At 40.4% G+C, this 27,675-nt stretch overlaps 1 protein-coding gene and 1 long non-coding RNA gene across 7 annotated transcripts in view; one reads left to right on the top strand and one right to left on the bottom strand.

The window, feature by feature from the left end:
• Positions 1 to 448: 448 nt before the first annotated feature.
• The window catches only part of LOC128888422 (uncharacterized), a 158,495-nt gene continuing 131,268 nt past the window's right edge, over positions 449 to 27,675 (bottom strand). For 4 of the 6 annotated variants that reach the window (XM_054145255.1, XM_054145253.1, XM_054145254.1 and 1 more), the window contains 12 exons: positions 19,893 to 20,020; positions 12,097 to 12,492; positions 11,917 to 12,019; positions 11,132 to 11,320; positions 9,083 to 9,294; positions 7,304 to 7,404; positions 6,074 to 6,390; positions 5,190 to 5,561; positions 4,746 to 5,108; positions 4,411 to 4,624; positions 4,076 to 4,318; positions 449 to 3,613 (listed from right to left, as the gene is read on the bottom strand). In XM_054145255.1, coding sequence (XP_054001230.1) covers positions 3,474 to 3,613; positions 4,076 to 4,318; positions 4,411 to 4,624; positions 4,746 to 5,108; positions 5,190 to 5,561; positions 6,074 to 6,390; positions 7,304 to 7,404; positions 9,083 to 9,294; positions 11,132 to 11,320; positions 11,917 to 12,019; positions 12,097 to 12,492; positions 19,893 to 20,020 — 2,778 coding nt within the window. In that variant the 3' untranslated portion in view covers positions 449 to 3,473. Of the gene's footprint in view, positions 3,614 to 3,797; positions 3,844 to 4,075; positions 4,319 to 4,410; positions 4,625 to 4,745; positions 5,109 to 5,189; positions 5,562 to 6,073; positions 6,391 to 7,303; positions 7,405 to 9,082; positions 9,295 to 11,131; positions 11,321 to 11,916; positions 12,020 to 12,096; positions 12,493 to 19,892; positions 20,021 to 27,675 lie in introns of all 6 variants that reach the window. The other 2 variants (XM_054145257.1, XM_054145258.1) reach the window with 2 other exon arrangements.
• Positions 10,489 to 14,458, top strand: LOC128888437 (uncharacterized). Its single transcript, XR_008460254.1, has 4 exons — positions 10,489 to 10,519; positions 12,528 to 12,682; positions 12,783 to 13,106; positions 13,617 to 14,458. It is a non-coding gene; the product is annotated as an uncharacterized LOC128888437 (long non-coding RNA).

The following is a 27,675-nucleotide window of genomic DNA, read 5'->3' as shown; positions in this document are numbered from 1 at the left end:
TTACGTGGGCATATTCAAATGTATTTATTTATAAAAGTAACTTGAATTGAAATTGTACACGAAAAAAAATATATCCGTATTGTAGAAACTATGGTTACACTTAAATAAATTATTTTGTGCTTTTTAAATTATATTGAACCATGATACCTTTCCTTCTATACCACTGGCTCACGAATTTAAAAACTGCTTTTTATTTCCGTAAATAGATTGATTTTTTCACTGTATCTACAGCATACATAATATACACAATATATCCTGAATAATATTTGTGAAGCTTAATGTCCGACAGACACGTGCTATTTAGTGTAATAAAGTAATAATAATATAGTAATTATAAAATGTTTATTTACATATATTTAACTGAGTATATATTTATATTTTGAAAACAACTGTAAACATATTACGTAATTTCAACTGTACATATCATAAACAATAAGTATATATAACGTGAACAATCGAGCAAAGAGAGTAATTTATTATTAAATCATTAAATTAGATATACAAATATACAAAACATTGCGCTATTCAATCAGTAATTAATTTTTATCCAAAAGGTATATGTCATGAAATTTTAACGTCGCTTAATACCTAGGTTGCGTTGAAGTTTTTGCCAACAAACAGTTCTACAGTATTTACACTTATACATTACGATACCTAGCTATTTACAAGAAACAAAACGATACATTATTGTATCAATTGTTTTCAACTCGTGAACGTAGAATGTGCGTGCATATTAGTGGTGAATATTTACGTAACGTGAGTCATTAATATGCACATACAGCTACAAATATCAAATACAAGAGAAAGTATATGTGTTTACATATATGTGCAACAGCCTAAACTGTTATTACTGTAACGCCTAGGAATATTATTGCTTTGAAGCACATTATTTTGACATTTGTGCAAAATTTGTTTCGATATATCCAGAGTAATAAAACAAATTATTTTATCTATAATTGTAAAAAAAATAAATATTAAATCAATAATTATATGTTTATCAACATATGAATCTTCATCGCGATATGTAGAACACGACCGATACAAAGGACAAACGCTGCTCAAATTTCTTTCTAGTAACACATTATATTTACATTTGTAATATTACTCTGGTAATTTGCAGAAATTTTGTGTGTTTGCTCATATACACAAATGGAACTCAATGAATTAAATGTTCCAAGTTGCGTAGTATGCAGTATTATCGATTCAGCATTTACAAATAACACGAGATATTCTCTTCTTACGTTTAGTTACATTGGCCATTAAACTCGTTCTTAGATAGCAATGCTTACAGAGAAATTGTATTCGAACAAATAAATTTGTTCTATAAAAATAACTCTTAAATGAGTTAGGTCCAGCAACAAATTGTTTTGCCCCTAGTCTACACATCGATGGTTAATGATCTCTGTACAGTTGAGTAGGAATCTTGCTCCTCCATTTTGTCATCATATTGTCCTCGTCCTATAGTAAATACAATGCCAGAAAATAAGCAAAAATATACTTCTGTGTATTGTTTTTCATTCACAAATATTTCGTCTAATAAATCACGTTCGAAGACAGAGAAATATGAAAAGTCCGCTAATACAAAATAACGATTATCCTTTTTTTGCTTTTATAAACGTATACATATATACTTCAAAAAGTATTTTATGCGTCAAGCGTGACGAGAAAATATACAAACGAACGAAGACATATATAGTAAACATATTGGCAGTGTTGAAAACTTTCACAATCGGTGGATCAGTTTTATTTTTTTATTTTTTGAAAACGTTAATTTATTCATCTGTGATAAATAATTGCACAGACAACGTTTACAATGTTGTTAATTTACGTTTGCATACAAAACACAGAGGTTTTTGCTGGCTGACTGGCTTTCATTACGATATTCGCGTAACATTTTCCTGTACAAGAGTAGAAAAACTTTGAAAGATATCTTCTGGGGTGTTAACTTTAGACACTGCTTAAGCAGCAGTAGAAAAGGAGGCTTGATATGCGATTATTTACACGTTTAGTGATACCTGTATCGTTAATACTGTCTCTCTGTTACGACGTAGAAATATAATTTTCTTCGTCTCTTTACCAAATTTAAAATCTCCGTACAAACTACGTTGAGTATTTTACGATTACTGCTTCAGGTGGAGTGACGATAATTTTAGGCAGTAAAAGGAATATCGCGTGACTTTTACTCTCGAGATTCTTTTCTACAAATATGTGCCGTGATACGGTTTACTTCACTGAGAGAGAAGTCTCCAAGACAACGCTACAGTCAACATTATCCTAATGTGTGCGTCCTAGAAGACTATCTAGATTATCGAACAGAGGAGTACAATTCGAAAGATGATCCGAACTATAAATACTCGTCTACGGTGAAATTTCTTTATATTTCGATTACACTTTTCTCTCAGTGCTATCCTCGTACCGATTCCCTTGTAGTTCTACAGAGAAAGAAGCATTTCTATCGTCAGTCTTTCGATTACCATAAAAAAAAAATGTATGGCCGTTGCTAATCCGTTCATTGCTCACAACACTCATTCAAGCGGTCGAATAACACTAAAGTTTTATCACTGTTCTTCGTACAAGTGCGTGATAAGAGTGACTAGTACTTTCTCTTTAGTACTCGAAAGCTCGCTAGCGGCTTTATACATGTATTATCTACGTCTAATAGTAAGTGTATTTATCTCATCGATCGATGCATTTCTTCCCTCAGTAACTATACTTTCCGACGATACTTGTCTCAGTATCTTTCGTCGTTAGAATCTTCATATTTCTTACGTTTATATATACTTCTCGGCACATCATAATGCTCTCTTCGTCAAAACGTTTGCGTAAGCGTAGCTTGTGCGCGTATTCTTCTTTGCGTAAAATTTAATTAATTTTAATTAACGTTATTTCCTGCGGTGTAACTTTTATTTCGAATAAACAACGTTTATTATTTACTAGAGAAATCTAAGTGATAATACCTTGTCACTCCGTGCAGTGATCCTCGCGATTGTAATACAATAGAACGTTTAATCAAAAATCTTTTCGTGAGGCAGTGAAATAAATATGGTCGATGACACAAACGTACGATCATTTTCGTGGAAATGCTTTTTTAAATTAAATAAGAATACTATGACTGGACTGATGGAAACTGTAACGCGATGGTATTCCGTTAACGACTTTTATCGATGTCATTCAATTGATAACAATTGTAAAATGAAATTTAATGATACATTGATTAATTACCTTCGCTCCATACATGTGACAAGCGCTTAAGACCGTTTGCATTCCCAGCGAATGAAGTACAACCTTTATTTCGTTTCCGTGAAACTTTGAGGCTCGAAGATAACGAAGGGGGTCAGGATTGGTTCGTTACTACATATATTCGTTCCTCAAACGTCAAGTAACGTGCATTCAAGTCATGGTCGCCAAGCAACGATTAAGCGCTCCTCGTAAGACTTTCACAAGTCAATGTATGGCACGAAGGTAGGCCTGTCTCAGGACGGCTGAGGTCGAGTACTTTTTTTGCTGCTACCAAACGTGAACCAAGTGCCAACCTTACGTCCTAACGAGTTCGTTGCTCCTTGACCAACCACAGTTGGCATGTCGTAAGCGGACTCCCTTTTGTACGCTTTATCTGTAATTCAATTGTGACATAATCTCTTGTGTCTAAGGTACAAGCAACTCTCGGTTTACGAACAGCTATAAAGAACTCAAAAAAAAAAAAAAAAAAAAAAAAAAAAAAAAAAAAATACATCGTTGTTGACGTAAGAGAGCACTTGAGCTAATTACCCAACGATTTAATGAAAATAGATACACACCTTAATTCTGAAGAAGGATCTGATATTCTACACCCTCCCAGAATATCTATAATACAAGAAGATGGCTGTAGTTCTGAAATTAAACTCTAACGAGTTGACGATCTTTACAGCTAGAGACGCAAGTGAGGAAGGATTCGCAACAGTGGAAAGAGGAGTTTGTGACTGTCAGCAACATTCAGCACGTGTAACGAATGGTGTCTTAGAATAAAACTCGTTCGTGAACCTAAAGTTGCCTGTATCTCTCTCTTCATGATTAGGATAATAATCGTTCTACGTACTGCGAGGTTTGATTGGTGGTCTGTTCTGCTGCCTGGTCGCCGCGAGCCTGGCTAATTGTCTGGCTGCAGCTGGAAACTCCAGACCATCGTTCCTGTCTTGAGCAACTAGTCTCCGTTCCTCCGCCATGGCTGCCAACCACCGACGCTTCTCTTCCGCCGTGCGACAGCAGAAGAGCAACCATTTATCTCGAACGCAACTGTACACCTTCAGACAGTGTCTCACTGTCACTCCCAACTGATGATCTGTAAGTGAACGGGACACATTTCTTAGTATAATCTTGGTTAAATAATTGAAAATTTACTAATAGGTAATCATCACATTCTTCGCGAATTACCTTTACCGTCAGGCACGTCAATTACTTCGCTGGTGTCAAGATAAATTCGACCTTTATATACGTAATTGTTTCTTTTTAATATATCCTTTTTACAATAAACTAATTGATGGTCGAACAGGAAGAGGGTGATGTTGTTCGTCCACATGCCAGTGGTGACTCTCATCGCATCGCCTTGGTAAATTAACTGGGATGAAACTTCTATGAGATCTTCACCCTATAACAGTAATCGGAGATAGTACGATTATTATAAAATCGAATTTTACTACGTTTTACGGTTCTTTTAAGCGGTGACTTTCCACAATAATTATATTGCAAACGATGTGAAAAATGCCTACCTCCCACCCCTCAACCCTTAACTGCCACGCAGCAAGCTTCTCGAGACTCTCCATTCGCCTCTTCCTTTCGTTGATTAAAACCGCAACATCTCGCATTGCCTCTAGAGCTTCCTGAATCTTAAGGTAATCCGGGTGGTCAGCTTTCGTGTATTTCAACAGCTCCGCCAATTGAAGCGGATATTTACATATTCGTTGCACAGGCGTTAACAAATACCCGTCCAAAGGAATCTCTATTAATCCTCTCATTAGTCTACATGCTTCGAAGAATTTACTATAACGGTTATGCTGATACAGTTCTTGCAACGTGGCGGTGGCCATCGGGTGACTGTTGCAGTACTCCGAGTACATACGGAATCCCGCCCTCTGAAAATGATTACAGCGACATCAAGCACGACGTAACGATTATTGTAACGCCATAAGTTGAGTGCTCTTTGGATTTCTTACGTGGTTGAGGAAACATTCACCGACGCAACTCTTGTACGGAGCGTTCCAGTCGATGCTAGACTCGAGATCCTTCAAAAACTCGGACTGGAAGTCTAGCAGCTCCTCGAGGTTGATAAAAATCGTTTCTATCTGTTCCTCGTTGAACATGTCCGTCCGCCGTCGACATTCGGCCACGTAGCCTTCCGCGACGTCTCTCAGTACTTTAACGAAGTCCCGTTCTGTTTGGACCAGTTCTCGAACAACGCTCGCCCTGACTTGCTCGTTCGACAGAAGCGAAACGCTGGTGCGTCTTCTCAGTTGGGTGGTGGACGTTCCTCCGGAGGCCATCGCAGCCAAACAATCCTCGACAGTGTCTTCTTGGCTTACGCGTAACTGGACAAGCAAAGATCCTACGTACTGTACGAGTCCAACGTTTTGGGAAGAATAATTTTTAAAATATGGAGTTGGAGTTCTTCGAGTTTGTACACTTTTGAGATGTTATCTACTGCAAAAAAACGCTGGCCTATGTCAGGTCTGAACTGTGTAGTTGCAGCAACACTTTATAGAGTTATTATTAACACATTCGCGACCGCTGATGTGAATTCACGTCACTTCAAATTGTAGAATCTTATTATTTTATATATATTATATTACTTATAATTATGAAAATCTTTTTATTTTATACACTACATATTTACAACATTGATATTATAAAACATATTTTATTATTTTTATCTTCGCTCTAATGATACAAATTTGCGACGTCCAGCTTCAGAGTTTTATTATTTTTGTCAGTACTCGGTATTAGAAACGTAAAATATCTGCCGGTCGCTAATGTGTTAAGTCATCTCACGAGTTCATGGCATTTGTTGTTCTGCTGTTCAAGCTAATATGTAACGTCATACCCTGACAAATGCAGCCGGGAACCACCCATGCTCGCCTCTGCAGTTACCCCACCACCAGTCCTTGTCCAGGTTGTCCAGGACCTCAATCACGTCGCCAGCACGAAAAGCCAGCTCCTCTGGTTCCATCGCCACGTGGTCCCAAACAGCTTCAGCCAGTATTACAACCTCCTCGTCCATCGTCTGCTCGAAGGACTTCTTTCTGTCCGTCAAGGAGGCGATGGAGGATTCGGAGTCGGACATCATCTCGTCGTCGGACGTTCCACCTCTCCCGTCCTGTTCGTCCTCGGACAGGACGTTTCCACCGGGCAACCTCGCGCCTACATTTCAAACAAACGAGCGGTCTTCATCACGGGAACAAGCTACCAGCACGCAATTCGATCATCTCTCTTTCTACTTTCGGTCCTGGGCCCGCGTCTCGGTTTCGGAACCGCTTAGACTTTAATTCGCAATACGAGAAAGCAGTCACATGTTCGAAAAATCACCCTGCAGCTATCCATCGTAGGCGTTGATAGGCAGCGAAAGATTAAAGAAAATGTCGTTTATGATGTTTGACAGAAGGGTGACCAATCTTCTCGTTGGAACCTCGCGAAAGCTACCGTTGGTATGTTAAGTGCTTATCAGCGTGAAAAGATTGCAAAGTGATACAGAGAAAGTAATGTTTTCATTCACTATGCGAAGTTTCACGAAGTTCCCTTGGAAGTAATTAGTCTCTACTGTAGCTTGCAAACAAAAGCGTATTCACAAGAAGCAGTCCTTACGGAATGAAGATATCAACACGATTAATACAGGAGTGTTCCGCATTCCTTAATGTCAAGTAACTCTTCTTACAAGGTGCGTTCCGTTACAACGGTGAAATGCTTTAAGATCTTTACAAGGGTGCATGCCAATTTAGAGCACTCTCGGAAGTTGTGTCTAGAGAGAAACTGGATACCATTTGGAGTAGAAAGTGTGCACTAATTCTTCGTCAACGGGTTTGCTACCAGTGAATCTTTCTTACCAAGCAAACGAGCGATATGTTTCAAATCCTTTTTAAAGATATCTTTGACTGTGACAAACATCGGCGAAATAACGCGCGAGGTAATGAAAATATAATGTCCCAGGTTTGTTTATAATCAGGAACTCAACGAATCACTCGTTTGTTCGGGAGGAAAGCAAAAAAGATGTCTACGTTAGGACTTGGACAGTATCGGTCGAGGGTTTCGATTTCAAATTGACGAGTGTTAGGTTTACCTGCAGTTTTGGTGCGCATCAAGGGTGATAGCTGATTGATACCCAGTGGTTGGCTAAGTGAACGCCTCAAATTTGTCCGAGAACTCCTCCCTTTCGCGTTACTGGGACCAGAATAAAATCGCCGTTAATGGTCTCCTTCATCCGTACACGGTCGGATAGAAGATCAACAAGCTTGTGTTTACGTAGAAGCATCGATACAACATTCAGCAACGAATTACAATAGGTAAGTATATATGCACACGACAAGGTATACACGTGTATACAGAGTGGTTCTGGATATTGGCCTACCTCAATCGCTCATTTTCTTATCCTTGTTTCTTACATCGAATCCTACAAAATATCCCGCCACGAGTGCTGCAATCACTCTACATGCAAAACTAAACAAAATATGTACATTCTATTTATTTATGTTAATCCTCGTAAAGGACACAGTATAGAGAAATATATTATGTAATCAAGACAATATTGCAAATTTTACTCTTGTTTGCTCGATATAACAAAAAATTACACAAATATTATACCACATAATCCTGTACATTGACAAGAGCAAAAAAAAGGAAAAGATGACTTTTTTTTCTACACTTGTTTTTGCACGTAGAATTCATCACGGGACATCCTGTATATTCCTTCGGAATTGTCGTAATCAATTGCCGGCAAACTTGTTACCAACAGCCACTAACTACTCTAACAACTTCAATACGTCTAATTCAATTAGTCTCTGTAATTTGCGATTAATCCTCTAAGCAGCACTGAGATTGTTGGTTGAAAAGGATCGAAAGACATTCCTAAATGACAATCGAATAATCTCGATATTTCTATTCGTGTGTAGGTGATCTAAGTCTATGTGGTTCGAGACTCTGTATGCAGAATAAACAAGTATAAAAAAAAAATTGATCAGGCTTTTGTACAAAGGACGTGAATGTTTTCTTGCAGCGGTTTGCTCGTCGATACGAAAGAACCACTCCGTACATTGTTACGCGTGGCAGACCAACTTGTTTTACGAGGAAAAATTAAAAGAAGGTGGTTTGTTATAATACCCGTTTACCTACCACTATTCTCCCTCGATTTACTGGAAAGGTTCGAGAATAAAGAATTTAAATTTCCTTCAAGGACAGTTTTCAAGGATTTATTTTGATGATTGTCTAATGTCGTGCTATGATTCGTTTATAGTTAATCGAAAAAAAGAAACAGCGAGCCGTTCGGATAACGTCCGTTTAAAAGTAGACAATTCGTTCGCGCGCCGAGATATAGAGAAAGCAACGATAACGAAAAAGCACCTAATATCTTTCCGTCGTTTACATGTCGGACGGTGTTGATAATTTCATCGCGTTCGTCACGGGCGAAACATTTCATGAGAAACCCAAACGATCGTCGTATACGGAGTGCTTGACGGATTTTCGTGTCAAACTTTGCGTGTTCCGCGGCCAAAAATAATACAAAAATGTCAAATGCTTAACATTTAAGAAAGCATGTATGGACGCGCGTTTCTATGCCATTTTGGATATCATGATGTTAATGCATTTTTAGTCGCAGAACTTTTATCCGTGAAAGTTTGCATGGAACCCCATAGGACACCCTGTATAGCAGAGGTAAAAGTTTCTCAATAATAATGGAAATTTCTAATATACGCGCTACGGATCGTGAATTCTGTCTAATCGTTCCAAGTTTTCAGTTTTTTCGTCGGGGAGCCTGGCTCTTGCTCGCAGATGGCGAAAAGTCAATGAGGCGTTTGCGATAAGGGTGCGAGAGCACGAGATGGATCACGGTCGTTAAACGCACCTTCTCAGCGTAACGATGTCATGGGAGGAATGTCTCGGACTGAGCCTTGGAGGCCTCGTCTTGATAGGCGAAGGAGTCGAGAGCATCCTGCGATAATTGTGCGCGTGGCTGTAACCAGACCTCGTGTCCCACTGGAGTAACCTCTGACCTCCTAAATCGCTGTTCGTTCTTCTTACATGCTGGTGCCTCGACGTTCGACTCTGGAGATCCGCCTGAAATTATTACGGCCCTGTTAGCGTCAACGTCCACGTTCATTTTCGTTCGAAGCGAAGCAACGACTCTTCTGGGCGTGACGCCAGGCCAGTCTTCCAGAATATTGGTAAGCTGTTACATACACTGTTCCCACTTTGGCTTAGTACAGTGGTTCTTGACCATCTTAAGCTCATAGCATAGTTTAGAGATTTTTAACCCTTTGCACTCCTGAGGCCACCTGTACTGAACTCGAATGCGTTCTACTCGTACGGCCAATGTCACTGGCCACAATTTATCATTAAGTTTCAATATTCTTAAGCAACAGCGTTACAAGATACGTTAGTTTTCCATTATTTGTTTCAAACAACTTCATATAAATAATCAAACGAAGGACAATATCTCCATTAAACTATCATAATTTACGTATGATTATGTTTGATTAATAAAAATGTAAACTTCTACAAAAAAAAACGTATAATTTAACAAACTCTAAAGAGTTTTTCATGGTCGTTCCATAAATCAGAAATCTAAGAAAAATGGTCTTGAAGTTGTCTACCTGCATATAGCCAAATTGCTTGGAGTGCAAAGGGTTAATATTTTTGATGATAAAGATTGTAATCGTGAATAATATCAGTAATATAATAATGTTTGCTTTTAACATAGACTCTGCAGCACAGCGGTTGAGAAGCGCTGATTTAGAAACATACAACATAGACGTCGGTTAATAAACAAATAGAGAGAGTTTGTAACGGTTGTGATAGTCAATGTTTTTACGATCACGTAGCAGTTGGACACAGATGGGCAAAAGTCTCTTATATTCTATTATTCGTGCAATAAAAATTACAATTTAAATCGAATGAATCGCTCATGGCTTTACTTGTTAGTCGACGGACATCTTTTGTTCTCGATGAATTATTTCAGCGCTTTTCACGTTTTTACACTCCCTAACTTTCGAGAATTCTCGTTGAAGTTTTGAATTGGACTTAATTAGAATACACTGGCGAGGAAGGTTCTTCGAAAATGATCGCTAGGTCACGAACAAATTGATCGACTACGAGGCAAGCTATGATGATTCGACTTTCGTACACGATTCCATAAATCGTGCTCGTTCGAGCGGACAACTCGATATCAACTAACCAGGATTGCGCTTCCTCTCCTCGTATCCTGGCTAACGCGATATATTCTCTCGCCGCCTATCAGGGACTGCCAGTGATCTGTACGAGCGTGGCTAAACCGTATACAAACGTGAGTAATGCGAGTTATTGTGCCGAAGGAAATAGTCATACGTGCGACCTGATAATGAATACAAATGTGTGACGCTCGCAAAGCAAATATAAATCATCAACCAGAGAGCGGCATTGTGACGTGCATCAAAATTGCGCAGAAATTATTCAAAAGACGCTTCCGACCGCGGGTACCGATGATTTATAATTGTACAAAGTAAGATCCATCCTTAATCCTCCTTAACCTCCTCAGTCCTGAATTTCGTCTACTGTTTTTCTTCAATAAATATAACCGAATCAGAAAGTTTCAAATTATACGTACAGTTTAATAATTACGATATTTATCGACTCATTACTAGTGTCAAAGTTCATACAAGTGTGAATTAATTTCGGTTATGGCGAAAATTTAATTATTGTGTATTCAGAAATAATGACACAGTCAACGTACAACAGGCCTGAGGAGGTTGTCAAACCCAAATAATCGTTAGTGTTTCAAGATAAATTAGTCGACCCAACAACGGAAGAGGATTTCGCATTAAACAGAACGATCGACAAACCTTCGTATAATGCTTTCGAAATGTTAATACGAACACTGCGTATAGCGGGTAACAGGGCAAAGAACGATAGTCTTTACCTTAAACTTGTCGATCAGTATCTGGTTGATGAGCTCGGACTGGGGTCGTGATTTGTCGGCGACTCGCCTACGAAGGGCTGGAGGGCTGTCAGTCTCGTCTTGGACATCTGTGTCGTGGGACTCGGAGCTATCACCACCCCCCATCATTCCACCACCACTGCCCCCAGTCAATGCTCCACCAGATACCATCTGTATCGTTTACAATTTTATTTCATTATTACCATTTTTTCGCAGAGTTCTTCAACTGCAGCGACACGTTATGTAACGACAATTTGGGATGAACGAACTAGGAAAAGAAGATATTGATTGCTCAAGGTCGCTGGACGACTATCCCCACCATATGTTTGATTATTAGGGGAAGAGTCTGTTTGAATAGTATTAGGGGGATCGAAAAGTAACGTCATTTCTGTTACATTACATTCAAATAAATATATTCTTAATAAGCTTTTAATGAAGTATGTAACCACCCTCGTTATTTGCAGCCTTTTGCCATCTAGTGTGCAAATTTTCAATGCTAGATCGATCAAAATCAATAATCTGATAAATGATAAATAAGTATTGAAATTCGTAGAAACGACATTACTCTCCAGTCCAGCTAATAGGAAGCTACTCTGAGCGATCAAATTCTTCTGTCACACTAGTTCTAGTAATGATCACGTTTCGATAATTAAACAGCTTCGACTCCTCTCCTCCCTCTCTTTCGTTTTGCGTCCGATGAAAGTAGTGCCTTAGAGCTAAAGTGCGAATATATTTTTTGTTCGACATTAAATGTGGCGTTATATTACCTCGATCTGTATTCCACTGTCACCGCTGTTGCATTTCGCATTTCTGGCAGCTTTGTTGCCCTTTTTCCTCTCCTTGCTGCTTCTCCATACGAGAGGACCGAACCTGCCAACATCAAGAATCCATCGTCGATTCAATTCTATCCATTGAATTACCAACTATCGGGAATTTGATCAACTGACCGAAATTTCTGGTCGTTACTGGTATCCTCCTTATGCTGAGGAGTTTGTTCAGACACAATCGGCGGGTCTCGTTCCTCTTCTTCGTCCAAAGGGCCGGAACCGTCGTTATCCTCTACCGGGAACTCGCTCTCGGTGCTCTCTTTGCTGCCCTTTTTGTGAAACCTCAAGGAGAAGCTCTTCCTGAATTTCTGTAGAACGCTTTCTTGTTGGTTCTGCGTGCTCGAACGGGGAGGATTCTGGGTTCCGGAAGTGGTCACGATATTGGCACTCAAGTTAGAGGGTTGCTCTTGGAGACGCGAATGGGAGACCAAGGGAATCGTCGCCTCGGCCAAAGGATGCTCGGTTGTTACGTGACCGGTTGTACCCTCGTCCTCTTCGTCCCCCGACCACTGTCGACTACACAAACAAACATGATGGAATATTACTTTCAGGATTTTATATTCTGGAATCTATATCTAATGTCAAATATCGCGAGTTTCATGGAATGTCAACGGTATTTGCGAGTAAGAGAAATCATGAATTATGGAAGATCCACCAACTATCGCTTTGAAACAGATTTTTTCATGTTCAATTCTCCATTAATTTTGTGAGTATCGATTACAAAAAGTTTTTAAATGGTCTGTATTGAAACCTTTTGACCTCCGATAAACAAATAAATGAATGAAGAAAGATTTTTAATTTTGCAGCTCACGCGAATCGATTATAGACGTCGATCGATTTAATCATTGGCCCAATCAATAGGCTATTGTAATCGTGAGTGGGAAATAATCGACGACCCGTAGGAAACTTAACACCGTTTCTTCCTGCTGGGACTCCGCAGGAGACGCGTCGTAAAATTGATAGATCACGAAGATACAACGCGCGCTGCGTTACCGCGCAGCAATTCATGTATAGCTGGACACCGTACTGCAGCAGCTGACGAAGTGACTGTACGAGGCTGCATAACGGAAACGACGCCGTCACGGAACAGCCTCTGTGGTGGCCTTTGAGAACGGAAACCCGCGATCCGAGTGAGTATTTCAAAAGCGTTTTGTAGTCACGCCGCGTTCGATTACTAGAACTCCGATTACGTGTCGCATTTCCAGAATACACCTGACGATTCATTATTAATTTCCCAATTAACCGATTAGTCCATCTAAAATTATTCGTTTTAACTCTTTGAAGTTAGGTGGGTTAAAAACTATCCCACCTTTTACTTAGCTTTACTATTTTATTTAGAGTTAAAAAAAAAGTTGATATTATCATTTTTAAAAGTCAGTTAAGCCTTTTGGAGCTGTAATTAAATTTTACATACACATATCGTACACATGACGAAACAAGTAATATACAAGTAAATTAATTCACAATTCGCGGCATTCCCGCGTTAATTACACTCAGCATGAGCATACAGCAAATATTTTTTGCTCCGAAGAGGTGAGAACCGTAAATCAACCGCGCATACCGTAGAAACAGATGTTATGGTTTCTCATTTTTTCGACAACGCTTTTTGTACACGGTGGTTTTCTGTGTCGAATTAACAGGGAAACATTGCGCAGCGTCACGTACCACATCATGGAGGCGATTTTGATCAATTTTTTTGCCCAGCAGAGAATTTATCCGGCATATTTCATTATTTCTTGCTCCAGCAACATTTTCAACTTCCCGTCGTGTCTCGTTTGGCTCACTTTACTTCTCGCATTATCAGCAACATCAAGCAAGAAAAAACGTTGGCACTTGTAAAGATTCGACGTTCAATTTACCACACAAAAGTAAAGACGATACGATTTAGATTCGATATCAGAATATTGTTAGAAACTTGCTCCACGATTAGCACCGTTGTCGACGAGAAGATGTTTCCCCTTTGCGAACAGGTTTCCGCTTATAGCTACCGATTCAACGCATTCGGATCCTCGAAATTACTATACACACGAAGAACCACTTGCAACCACTTTTAGGCAGGAAATGCGTCGAGTGTCGGTCGCAGACTACTGAAACCTTCGGATGCCACTCGAGGCCACGTATGCGTGTATACGTGTGCGATGCTTAGACCTATACACATCGTGTTATAACGATATTCATGGAAACCTTCCTGCTAGCCAGAATTTATTCCACGATAAAGGTCTACCAGTCGCGCACACTTGTTGATCGAAGGAAGTAGTCACGTGCACGCACTCTGTTATAATCGTAGGGACGAACACAGACCGATGATTTTGAGGCACGCACTCTGGTTTCCACGCACGTTTTTAAAAAACACCTGGATAGGAGCGTTAGGTTTTTAAGTACGTTCAAGCGGAAGTTAATTCCTTTGTGATCGTGTTTCGATGTTGTCAATGTTGTTTCACTTTTATGATTTTACTTCTGCAGCATATATGTAGAAATTACAATGAAAATTGTGAAAAATATAATTTAAATTTAAACGATGTCATTTGAAGTATTTTATTTATCTTCATTGGAGATTAATTCAATCTCGACTTTGAGACCAGGAGTTTTCTGATCCTGTATAGAGAAAAATCAAGTGTATATAACGAAGCAACAAATATTTTGAGGAATTCCCCAAGGAAAACTTGCTCGTGCAAGTTGACAATATATCGTCTATATAAATTATGCGCAAGTGTTTATCTAAAATGACACTTTGGGGACGAGAGGGTGAAGCACGAGTTCCCCCAAGGTCTCTCTAGTTCTCATTTCCGTCTCACAGACACGAATATACGAGTATCGCGAAGACACATTCCGCGAGCTGCGTGCGAAAAGTTGCAGGGACACTTTCGAAAATAAGAAAATCGGTCGGAACCACTCTTGCCCAGGAAGTGCATTGAACGGCGAGCTCCGGACGACTGAAGGCTCCGACAGGGCACATAAACCCACCGGCTCTCACGTGCGTTCCACGTGTGTGCGTGTCGGGGTTTAGTGTGCCAGTGCACCTCGTGAACTCTTCCGAGAACAGATTTCAAGGGTCGCTTCAGGTATAAACCGACACCGAGGGTTGCTGCGTCCTCTACCTCCAGCCCCTCTCAGCTAGGTGCCTCTTTTTCTTTCTTCTTCTCCTTTCACTGCCTTTCACCCCCGTTTCCTCTTTCCTTCTCTCGGCGATCGTGGGCGGGAGAGGAGCGGCCAAGGAGAGCCCGTCGGTCTCCACAAAAGGTACCATTTATCCATTGTAGTGACAGTGGCCCTGCTGCTGCTGCTCCTCTTCCGTTCCTCATTTAATCGACGGAATTTTTACTTTTCCTTTCCTGGGATTCGCCACCTTCCAAGTACTCATTTGACACGGTACAAGTATAGTCCTTTGCTCAGGAGTTGGCGAGGTAGTTCGATTAGCTGTCATGTAATGGTTACATCAGCAAAGCTATCGCGTGACGAAGACCGCGAATGGGACATATCGAGATAAACTGAGAGAGCAAAGTAATCATTGATATTAGGAGGACCGAAAAGTAATTAAAATCTCTTCGACTTGAAAATGTTTTTCAATGAAAAATCGAAGGACTTTTTTAAAAAGGAGATAACTACATCTACGCTAGCAGAAAGTGTTAGAAAATTATGGAAACTATTTTGTTGATTAGTATTTACGAATTTTTTAATAAATAAATGTTGACAAAATTTTCATTACTTTCCGGTCCCCCTAATATATATGTAAGAAAGATTAGCCAATAATGTGGCGTGGACTATACAGTGTGACTGTTCGAAAGAGAGCGGGGCCTCCCTACTTTTCCTTGCGCCGTTCTGCTCGTAGGTGCCTCGCCAACCCCCGAGCAATATACAGTACCTCGCGTTCTGTCGTTCTTGTTAATCTCCGTCGGCGTTCTCATTTCCCGTTCGACTATTTTACCTCTGTCTGTTCGTCTCTCGATCCGTCTCGATATCGATACTGTAATCTTGCAGGAGCACTGGTCGACGTCTACGTTCCGCTAGTTTTTATGTTAGATCGTTCGGTTTTTACTGATTTCGACGAGTGATGCTCGATTACTTCCCCTTGTATCTCTTTTATCAATGCTGTACGAAATGTTATCGTTCGACCTCCAGATGTCATAAAGATCCCTAAAGCAGCACAACTGTAGAGTTTGCCTGTTGGTTATAACCTCACAATATAATCTTGATCGATGTGTCCGACTTTCCAGGATTTCCGAACTATTCTTGAAAATTCCCCAAATTATTTGTAGCTGCGCAGAGAAACGTTAACAAGAGTTTCACATAAATCGAGACGAGCGCCTACACTGTTGGACTCCCGAAAATTAGGCAGCTCCAATCGGAAGCTGGAATGGAACAGTCACGTTTGCAACATTATTATTTTTTATAGAGCATCAATCTCTTGCTAACTTTCCTAACGTCTTCCCTTTCGATTTATAACTTGTATGTGCCGTGGCACGTGGTACGGATGGACGATAACTCTCCTTTTTATCGATTTGTGTACATATGTAGCGCCAGCGCGCGTAGGTGTAGTAACTTAAACTTCTACGAGCATTACGTGGGCGTCGGAACGTGCTTAACGCTGTTTTGACGAGAAACTATTCCTTAATTTACTCGATCGACGAGGCTTCATCTAGTGTATCTTTAGCAAAAACCTCCGAGCGGCGAGACTTCGAAATTAGTATTGGTTGCGATGAGATTAAGATATTTTTAATCCCCCAGAAATATAAATTCGTGTTTACTTTCATGTATTGCCTATCATAATTTTAAATTGTGTGTTGTAGCTCCAATTTTTTATTCACCTAGTTATTATACGTCACATACATGTTTTGGCCGCTGTTACTGAAATTTAAATATAATAAACAGGAATGTTTAGAGTGTTAACAACACGAAAGGACCGTAGCTGGATTAAAAGCTGAGAGAGTAAGCAACCTTCGGGCGCTACGCGAAGAAATTTTTAACAGCCAAATCGCAAATTCTAAGAGAATCTTCAATAAAGAGAAACTTCATAATTCGTCTACAGGAAAAAGTAGGAAGTTCAGAGCGTCCATCGAGGTAAAGTTTCGCTCTTGAATAGGTCGCGAGATGAGCTTCCATCGCGATGGAGACGAGGGATATTAAAAAGACGAAGCTCCCCTTTAAACTGTCTTCTAAGAGTCGTCCATTTTTTGTGCGTCGAATTACAAATCAATCTCGAGCGACGGCTTAAATCGTCCCGTGATGAACGTAACATCGAGGAAAAAGTTTCGGGACGATTTAGGTCGATGGAAAACGATTTTAGGTAATCGTGGTAAATAGAGAGAAGTAGTCGATCGTGGAACGAGGATTAGCGCTCGAATGGAAAATTTCAATCCCGAAAAAGTAATCGTTTAAAAGCCCGGCGCCGAAGACATTGATTTACAATCGCATCGAAATCTCAAGATTACGGAAACTTTTAATTGGATCCAAACAACGTTTCCTTCTACCTTCGAATTCGCCTCGTTGTCTTCGAGACAGGATTTCGAACGCGGGAACGTTCGTGCGCAAGCGAGAGGGAATTTTGCGGCGTTAAACGAAGCGAAAGTGAAACGACGCGACCATGATGAAGCCAAGAAAGGGGAACTTACTGTTTCCTGTAACTTCAAATTAGAATAATGTCGAGCTACGTTTCATCGTCGGAACGGCCGAGTCCCGAAAAGTTTCGGAGCGGAGAAAATTAACGTTCCGCTAAGTTGTTGCGCGCTCGATGAAACTGCGACAAGCTTGTAAAAGAAGCCACGAACTGCTTTCGAATTCTGCAGACGACTGGCAAATTTTTAAAAGAAGCACTTCTCTAATGCATACCTAAAATTAAGAAGTATCTATCAGTCTAAGTGTTTATAAATACATGAATCAAAAATACGAGGGTGGTTTTATTTAAGGGTGAAAGTCAGGTTTTTAAAAATATTCATCTGTGTGTATAAATGTAAGACAAATTCATTAATACAGAAGGTTTCTCAAATTGAGTTAATTTTTGCAAGCCAACGAGGAACTTTTTGATAAATATTAAGTAAGAAGCAGCAGAGTTTCGTCCCCGAATTACCGAGAGACAAATCCTTTAACGAGGCAGACTAGAAGCAAAGGAATACTTCTAACCAGAAATTATATTGTCCCCTGGAAATTATAGCGTACAGAAGTCGCACAATTAAAAGGCACACGGGCCGTGATTAAAGTTAGTGCGATTAAATGTTTCAAGCCAACCGAAGAACAGCGACTTTTTCGCGAGATATGAAGAAGCAAAGGTCTCGGCGTGAAACGAACCGGAAGCGAAGGGCCTTCCGTGAAACTAAAGAGAATGTCGCGAGAGATTTTCTATTCACCTCGTAATTAGAGCAACGACCGGATGAATGTTCGCCTAGGTACAAAGTCGATGGAACCCGAGACGGGTCATTCGAAATAACGTCTTTATTCTTGCCTCTCCCGGCAAACAACCCCGGCTGCGAGACACGCCGAGGGGATCAAGAGGTCACGATGGAAAGCTGGAAAGCAGGAGGATGCACTTCAAACGAACCTGGACGCGATCAACTCGGGACCTTTGATCTATTCCCTGCTCTTCGATGAACCGTTTTTTTTTTGGAACTATTTTTAGCCCCTCTCCCATCGTTATCGTCTCGTCGACGTTGTCGATAACCTCGCCAACTGGAATCACCGGTTTTGGCGAGCGACATTTTTTCCCTCGATAAGGAAGACAGCGAGCTTTCAAAATTCCCGATGACACGTTCAAAAATAATGATTGATATTTTTGTTCCCTCGCAATGCTACACTTTTTTCTAACAGTTCTGCCTTCACTGTTTTCGAGCACCTGTTTCGAGCTGTCTTCTCCAGTTTTTCTCTTCGCCTCAAATTGGGTGTGTAATACTTTTGTAATATTAAGATTTCATTTGTTATCAACGTAGCATGATCAATTTTAATTAATACGTAATTCTCTACGTAATTCTCTTTCGTCTTCAACTTTCTGTTTCGATTTACCACTTCAACACTCAAGCGTTGGGAACGTTTTAATAAAGCTCGGACTACAATGTTTATGAATTTGTAATTATTATTATGCAGAGGTCGACGAGCTAATCTTGACAATTAGGTTTCGTAACAGTAATTTATGTCGCATCCCGCTTATTATTCTGCTCTTTGTACGGCCTTGGCTTGTGGCTCGATCCCCGTACTCTGTCACACGCAGTACGATGAAATCAATATTATTATTGCTATCGTCGAAACGTTATATTTTTATATATCTTGTAAATTTGTTCCAAAAATAAATTCGTCAACCGTCCTATTTACTTCGCGCGAGGGAGGTCGACTCTATCCTTTTAATATTTGCCTGTACAATATTTTTTTTTGTCCGAGGCAAATACGGCTCCCTGAAATAGGAAAATCTTTGCGCAAAGCCCACCAGGCACGAAACAGACAGGTTTCATAACTTATCACGCACAACCCCAGATGTTTGTACGAGACAAGACGACGGAAAGTGGAAGGAGAGGACAAACACACCCCGAAGAAACGCAAACCACCAACGTGTCGATTCCGAGAGCCACGCACTTGCTTACGTAACGCTTTATATAATTATTTATATTGCTTCACTTCCGAGAGACATTTCAATACGGCAACGTCAGCAATATGTACGAGGGTGTTGCAGATGAAATACTTTTTCGGTCAAACCGAGTATTTGATTGAAAATGGAGAATCTTTTTGACTTTTCGAAAATTTCTAGAACATCACGAAGTACTTCACGTCCGATATCCAACTTCGGGAAAAGGGAGCACTTTTAAACATACAGCGGGCGACACAGGAGAACGACTTGTAAGATAGAAACGAGAGGGAGGTTTGAACGTCGATAAAATCACTACCGTGATACTTTCCGGGACTCAATGAATTATAACTTTCATTCAAAAATAACTCACCTTTCCACTTCACGATCTAAGAGCGCCGGCGTGCTCGACGCTTTGATACGCCTCTGCGCCTTGCTCAGCCCAGGAATTCGTCTTTTCTCCTTACCAGGGTACGCGCCCAAGCGTTGATCGTGCAACGGCTGCAACGGAAACATAAACAGAATTATTTTACACGCTTGCGGGGCATAATTGTGCGAAGCTTCGATCAAAATGCTAGATGTAATAACCCAACGATAACCCCACGCGGGAAAGCTGCGATCTAGTCGATCGTTCCCATGATTCGATACGCACGAACGCCTTTGATCAACCGTGTATCTGGACACGCTTATCGAAACGGGTCTATAATAACAGAATATTCGATGCAGTATCTTGTTAGCGAATTATTTCATAAGTGGGACACGGATTATTTTTTATGTTATTCCCGTCTGTGATACTACCCCCATATTTGCGTTTGCGTTCGATATTCCTTGTTGCCGAGCATGCCAAACAACGGGATGTAGATCGTATCGAACGCGTTGCATTGCGAATTTGCGATACGATGAGATACTGCTTCTCGAGTGTTTCCGATTTAACGATCGACTAATTGTTGAAATAATGGAATACATGTTTATGTAATTGATATGTTGGGTATTAAACCGAGAGCTGGAAATGATATTGTATTATTATATATTAAGCATAATATGTTAATAACAGAGTATTTGGAGTGTGATTTGTATTTTCATCTCACGATCTGTTAAATCAATCGTGTACCCTGGAGCCTCACCAAAATTTTTATTTTTTTTTACAAAACGAATTGTCGATATTTAATGCGGCCTGAAAATTTTGTGCAATGCATCACGGCGACGTCGTTCCAGCCATCGATTCACTTGCTAATCGAGATAAACAAAACGAGCAAAGAGAGACCGATAATTCGTTGTCGTATCGTCGGCGGAGTTAATTGCGTGAAACTGATTGCCGTATCGGGACAGTTTCTCCATTGCCAAGTGTAACGATCGAAAATCTGCGTGTGTCGCAATGATTTCGTCGTGGTTTGCTGCTTGCGCTGGCTGTTGCAGCGCGGAAATGAAGGGGGTTGCAAATGGGCACAGTGCCACAAAGGTTGATTATATCTGCGGCCGTCTCCTTGGCCGTTACAACGTTTTGCTAATTAAGACCCGACCACTGAAGCGACGCTTTACACACTGTATTTTAATGTTTTAATAAAACGCACGTCCGTCCACTGTTACTCACGCGACACTCAATTATTGTTGCGCGACAAACCGAAATAAAAAAGACGATCCAATTATTTTAAAAATATCGTCCCTCGCTCGGGGCGCACTCGTTCCTTCGAGGAGCTCCTTCTCTGCTCCAAGGTGGCACCGTAAGAAAGTTTAAGTGCGTTTCCAACGAGAATTTAGGTCACAATCAGAATAAGAAAAGTTGCGACATTTTTATGAATTTTCAGGTTTAGCGAATTCTAACAACGATTTCGAAGCATTTAAATCTTCGAGCGGTAATCCAAACATTTCTATTCTTTGCTTTAACTTCTCATTTTGCTGTCATACGATTTTTTTTTATATAAAGGAATTATTGTTCTTCATTCCTTTGTAACCATTTATGGGCCTACTCTTTTTTTTTGTTTTATTTAATATTGTTAACTTTAGCAAATCCATGTTCTTTACCCAATATCTCTTTTGAGACAGTTTTACAATCGCAGACACGCTTTTCCACAGTTTCGAGAATCAGCGAACGCAAAACGCAACTACTTCGTGAAACGAACCAGAGAATGTGTTTCTCATTTTGGTGGGTGATTCAACCCGCAAATCTGAATCACGTATCGCGGCCAACCGCAACAGAAGCAAACACTGTCAATGAATATTTTCCGGGTGGCCGAATTTGTTTTGTATCCGAAATTCAGCGACATGGACGTTTATAAATTTGAATTCGAATGGACGGCTGTGCACACAACCAACCGAGACAAAAGCCAATATGTATTTTCATTATGATTCCGTTTCGTCCAGTTTCGTGGTCTGCTTTACCGTTCTCGTGTCTACGATCGAGTTTTTGAATTTATCTCGATACACCAGCGCGCGCACTTGGAAAGATTACAGAGCGCAACGATGCCATCGTGGTTCTGGAGCCGGCCTTAATGAATAGTTTTAATTAAAGCTCAGCACGAATGCTCGCGTGAACTATGCATATTCAACGCTGTAAAATATTTTTCGCGGTTCTCGCCTCGATTCCCTCGTATTCCTTCAATGTGCTAGAGTTAGAGAGCCGTCTATTTCTTAATTAGATACTTTGCAATTTTTTACGTGTCCTGTTAGGTTGGTGGTAACGAGTTCACGTCTTAACAGACCCTACTCGGCTTATCCTAAACAGCAAAAACGATTTTTTTTTACTAGAAGAACTGACCATGAAATTGACCCTTGATCCTATTAACAGCACTCTGAGAAACATAAAAATAAGCAAAAGTAGAGTTACACGTGCTAATAAATATGACAACCATATCAAACAAGCTAAAACCTACAGATCTTTCTTTGTCAAAAGAATAAATGACAAAGAGCCGGCATCTTTTAAAAATAGCTAAAAGAAAAACAGTGAATGGAGTACCCCACTGCAGTATTTCAAGATTAGCCATCTGCTTGACACAGCATTAGTCTAAGCCGTTTTCCTTTCTCGTCATCCACTTTCTGAAGTTTCATCCTTAAAGCTCCAGTCTAAGTAGCTGAAAAAAATACGTATCCCTTAATGTGATCCAATCCACCGAAACCAAAGTACAGCCATCGAAATTCGATATCGAATACGTGGTGGATGTTTCTGGCAAGCCAGACGATTCGCAGTAGAATGCGTAAAATCCAGGAAAAGCGTATTGGTTGTCAAGATCTCTCTAGAGGCTGAGTGGAAAGAGGAGGGAAGCGTGAAGGCAAATAAACGGAAGTAGAATCTAGCGAAGCGGTCGTTTGTAATTAAGAGAACGAGACAATGGCATCGAGACATTTCGGTGTGCTGAATTCCTTCGCCGTGCGCCCTATGACGCGGACAATGCTCGTCCTCGAGGAGTCAAGTGACTTTTCGACCTCCCTTTAGAAACGCCGCTGTGGACAGAAATGCGGTCCGAGCTCGTTTACGAAACCGGAAGTTGGTTACGACGGCGATCGATATTCTGTTGCGCCGACCTGTCCGCCCTCTACACCAGGGATTCCCTAAATTGGAACAATTGCACGGATGCATTTCATTGGAGCTCAAACGCGTTGCATCGTACACAGTGTGGCCAGCAAGCGATGAGCATCGCTAGAAAAGGAGACGTTGGTCCTGATGAAACATTAAACATTTAACATTAACATTAACATTAACATTAACTCGATCATTCTACAGACGTAACTAATTACAACAACATACTTTAATTGCCTGAACAATTGCTCTAATTGCCTTACTTATCTAAAAACATTAATCTTCTTAGTCATATGTGGATTGTGACTACAGTAGAATTTTGGAAGAGTCACTCTATAATAAAATTTCTGCAAACTTTGCATGCAAGCATGCCTCCATGTTAGAGTTCCAAAGTTTGTCTTGCCCCTAGAGAAAAACAGACATTTCATGCGTCATAACTTAACATTTTCCAATTTGTCCATCTACTGATTCTTATAGCTCGATAATTATTGTCAACTACGACAAAGAAAACTGTCATAAACTGTCCCTACGCTGTAATGCTAAGTATCGATCGAAGGGATCATAAATGACGGCTGTAAAGCATCGATCTATAATAGAACCGAGTTTCCGAGCGTGGCAGAATTTTTGAGCCGCGTCAAACCTTAATTAACAGTCTGAGAGCATTTGCATGTACCTGGCAGAGGCTTTAACCTACATACACTCGGAACCTAACGTGCCCATGGCTCCGATAATTGGGAGACTACCGAGGTCGACACCGAATTATTCATCCGTACAATTTTGGTGCATTGGAATGAATCCTAGGAGCGGCAATCTATGACACATTTAGTTAATTTACTCCAGTGGAAGAAATTCTGATTTAACTCCGAAACGAATGTGCCGGTCGATCGATACGCGTTTGGTGATTCGTTCCTGATCCAGCAATCTGCGCGATGCGATCGTGCGAAACAGCTGTGATTAATGGCCATTTGTAAAAATACAAACCACTCATTGAAGCTCAATGGCTCGTATCATTTTCGTGGAATATAAATGATAAGAGTTGAAGAAACCTAATGGCAATGATAAATGCGACGGTTAGAAAGTCAGGTTTCACTAAATTGAAAAATTGCAGTCTTTTTTTTACTCGACTTACGGTAATATCTCTCTAAAGATGTTAGAAGAGAGGAGTACGATAATTTCAAAATCAATTTGTAGAAGTAACGAAATCTTGCACCTCATTTGTGATTAGTAATCACTTTAATATCAGTCGAACTGCCTGTATCGGATAAAATTGAAAACGGTAACTGTTAATGGTGCACCAGCTGAAAAGTTGCGTATTTTAATTCTCGAGAGTCTTCAATGAAATGTCATCCGACAATCGACCCATGGTTAATAAATAACTGTCCCCGAAGGCCGTTTAAGATTCTGACATCGATCATTTTCAGCCTAGGCAATTAAACATCAATCAAGAAGGTCGCTAAATCCTGGAGGGAGCACGTCGGAAAATTATTTTCAAGGATGAACGTCAGACGTTGAATCCGCTAGACACGCGATTCGTAATTTCCTCTTCGGAACCGGTAGACGATAGAACGGTCGAATGAATAATAGTCGACCCCTGTAACGTCTCAGCCACGAGCTTGAATGCACACAAATGCGAGTGCATTGCTGCTGCATACGAGTAGCTATGACAATTACTTTCGAACGTTTCAATGATATCGATAACCTGCGCTGACATCTTTTCAATTTTACTAATTCGCTCTACATGATTTTAGAAACAGTACATTTTTTTCTTTAATTACTTTATTTAAGGTCTCATCAACTACGAAGTTATTAGTGACCACGTCAATGATTAAACTTTGGTTATAATTTATTTAGCATGTTATACTTCATTAATATCTTGACTAATTCGAGAAATTCGTTTCTGTTGTTAAGGATGAAAGCATTATATCGTATAATCAAAATAACAAGATAAATCGATTTATCCACGAGAAAAGTGGTTTCGTAGAATTAAAAAAATTGCAACTGCGTTTCACAGATGCGTGATTACATTCGTGGGAAAAATATGATTAGAGCAACGCAGAGACCTCGTCGGGCCGACCAACATTTTCCACTGCTAATTTTTTGTGTGCTCTCATTTAGAAGAGATAAGTGGTTCGCCCCAGTTTTCCGAATCACCCGATGTTATACATTGGAGCTTTTAATGTATTGGACACCTTGCGGCGCGATAAAGTCGTTTGAGGTGATATTTTAATTATTTTGAGTAGCGCAACTGTATCCACGCGCGTGTGCACGTACCACATTAATTAAATACGGTAAAAGTGCATCGCCGCGCGAACTGCACGAACGCTTTCGGGCAGATGAAATTGAAACCGATGTTTTTCACGAAAAAACCAGTCGAGACGGTCCACGTTCATTAACGGCTTCGATTACACTCGATATATAATCGGAGCGTGCTAATGTATCGATTACATTATTGCGTTTGACTAGAGGTGTGCATCGCGTCGTTGTTAGTGTCGACCTACATGCATCATTCACAGTAACGACAGTACATACTGGTTCGTTAACATCGCCTGTAACAATGCCGTGTCGAATTGGGTATATCTCTCACGTTTGTGCACAGGTTACCGTCGCCAGGGACAAGCATTTATCTGACAATTAGATGTAACCGTAGCCAGGTGTTATAAACCGGGTCACGGATTCGATGATTATATTAAGGAGGCCAATTTGACGCGTTTTATTGTTTATCCAGCTAGTCATTAATTCCGCGATTCTCTGCTTCATTAACCCTTTGACTGCGAGGAGCGTATACGTTTCAGTAACTAATCGAACACGGGGCTAATATTGATTTTTAAGTAAAATTAGATGGGTATGAATATTCCACAATATTTAAATAAGTATTGAGTTTTCGAAAAGACTAATTAAATGGACTGGAACAAATTTAATTGTAAATTTATGATCAATTGTATCATATTCAAACGATTCTTGGATAAATTTGACACCTTTGATTCGTGTGGCCAGTGTATAGACCAGTGTTTTTCGATACTTTATAGTCGCACTTTTTATCTCTAAATATATTTTCTGGTACTTTTTTGTGACGGTTTGGCTTTGAAAAGAAATATTTTGTGAACGAAATACTGTGATTTGTGTAAGAAAAATATTCAAAGAAAAGAAAAGAAAAAACGATATGTGCATAAGCAAGTGCAACACATGTCGACCGGAAGATAAGAGGAAGGAAACAGGTAACTGCAGTATAATAGCGTCACTAGGAGCAAGTGTTCCAGAATTTCCTAGGAAATGACAGCTGACTTTGAAATTGTAAGATAACTGTACGATAACACAGTTTATTATATCAAATGTGAGGTGTAATCGATTTGGAGGCAAAAGTAACTGAGGTTACATATCGTACAATATATGTTGTCCAGATATTAGTTTTTGTGTTTAATCTCTGAGTTCGATTAAGTATGGATAATTCAAGAACAGACTTTAGAATCTAAAGTAGAAACTATTCGAGTTAGTGATCTCGCTATTATAGGATCTAGGTTTTCTCAACTCGATGAAATCTTTGAAGGCTCCTGTCGCTCCCACCTTTCCACGGTGGCCTGGTCTTGAAAAATCGTTTCCCGTAAAAAGTTATCGAGATGCTAGAAAAAGTAGTAGACTGTGGACGAAAGGTCTGAACGTGGATATGACAGAACCTCTAGCCCCAATTGGTTCGATTTCTGAAGCGCCATTTGTGACACATGTGAACGAGAGTTGTCGTTGAGAAGAATACGACCCTCTCGATTGATCGACGCTGAGTGTCGGAAACAAGGAAAAATTGTTCTGTTCCAAAGGGAGTGATACATATGACCCTTGAGTGAATAGTACGTAGTAGGTAGACACTGGTAAAATTTTATTAATTCTTCCCAGATATTTGGAAGATGACAATCGCACGTTGTGCATTTAGGGACTACGTGCACGAGAACGAAAAGTAATTTTGCTTGCAGCTAAAATCTATACTTCAGGTTTGTTTTGACCAGGATTTTCGTATTCGGAACGTCACCGTTCGTCGCTCCGTGACTCATTATATTCGCATCCAGCGTCATGGGTTTCGGTCGCGCGAAAGAAACCTCAAACGACACTGGAACGGTCGGGATTCGGTTTCCGTATTGGAGAATCACGGGGCGGACGTTTCCGGCTCGAGTTCGACGGTCTGCGGGGACAAACGCGGATCGAGATCGAGATCCAGAGCATTCGCGATCCGTGCCTTTCGAGGCGCATTGACGCGAACGACGGCGCATTCCGTGTCCGTTCCGTGAGACCGTGGAATTCCCTGCGGCGATGCAAATCTTAGATACGTTATCGTACCCGCGACGTGACTTCCCACAGGAGCGTCGAGAAACGAGCTGGCAGTGTCTGCTGCCGCGCGCCCTGAAATATTTCATCCCCGGGGATTTTCGTAATTCGAAACGATTACGTAATGCTCGGGTATTCAAGCTACCTCGTCGACTTCGTTACGCGCGCAGCGCTGGGAACTGGTCGTCAAAATTGTCTGCGATCCAGTACTCGAACACTTCGGTGACTAGATTAATCGGCGAATGGAATTTAAGTATTTGGATGTTCGTGATGGGGAGAAGATGTAACACTTTGTCTTGAATTTCATATTTATAAAGACTATTTTTCTGAG

Source organism: Hylaeus anthracinus, unplaced genomic scaffold (genome assembly GCF_026225885.1).
Source record: "Hylaeus anthracinus isolate JK02 unplaced genomic scaffold, UHH_iyHylAnth1.0_haploid 11994, whole genome shotgun sequence".
In the NCBI taxonomy this organism is placed as follows: Eukaryota; Metazoa; Arthropoda; class Insecta; order Hymenoptera; family Colletidae; genus Hylaeus; species Hylaeus anthracinus.
This window is presented reverse-complemented; position numbering and strand designations above follow the sequence as displayed.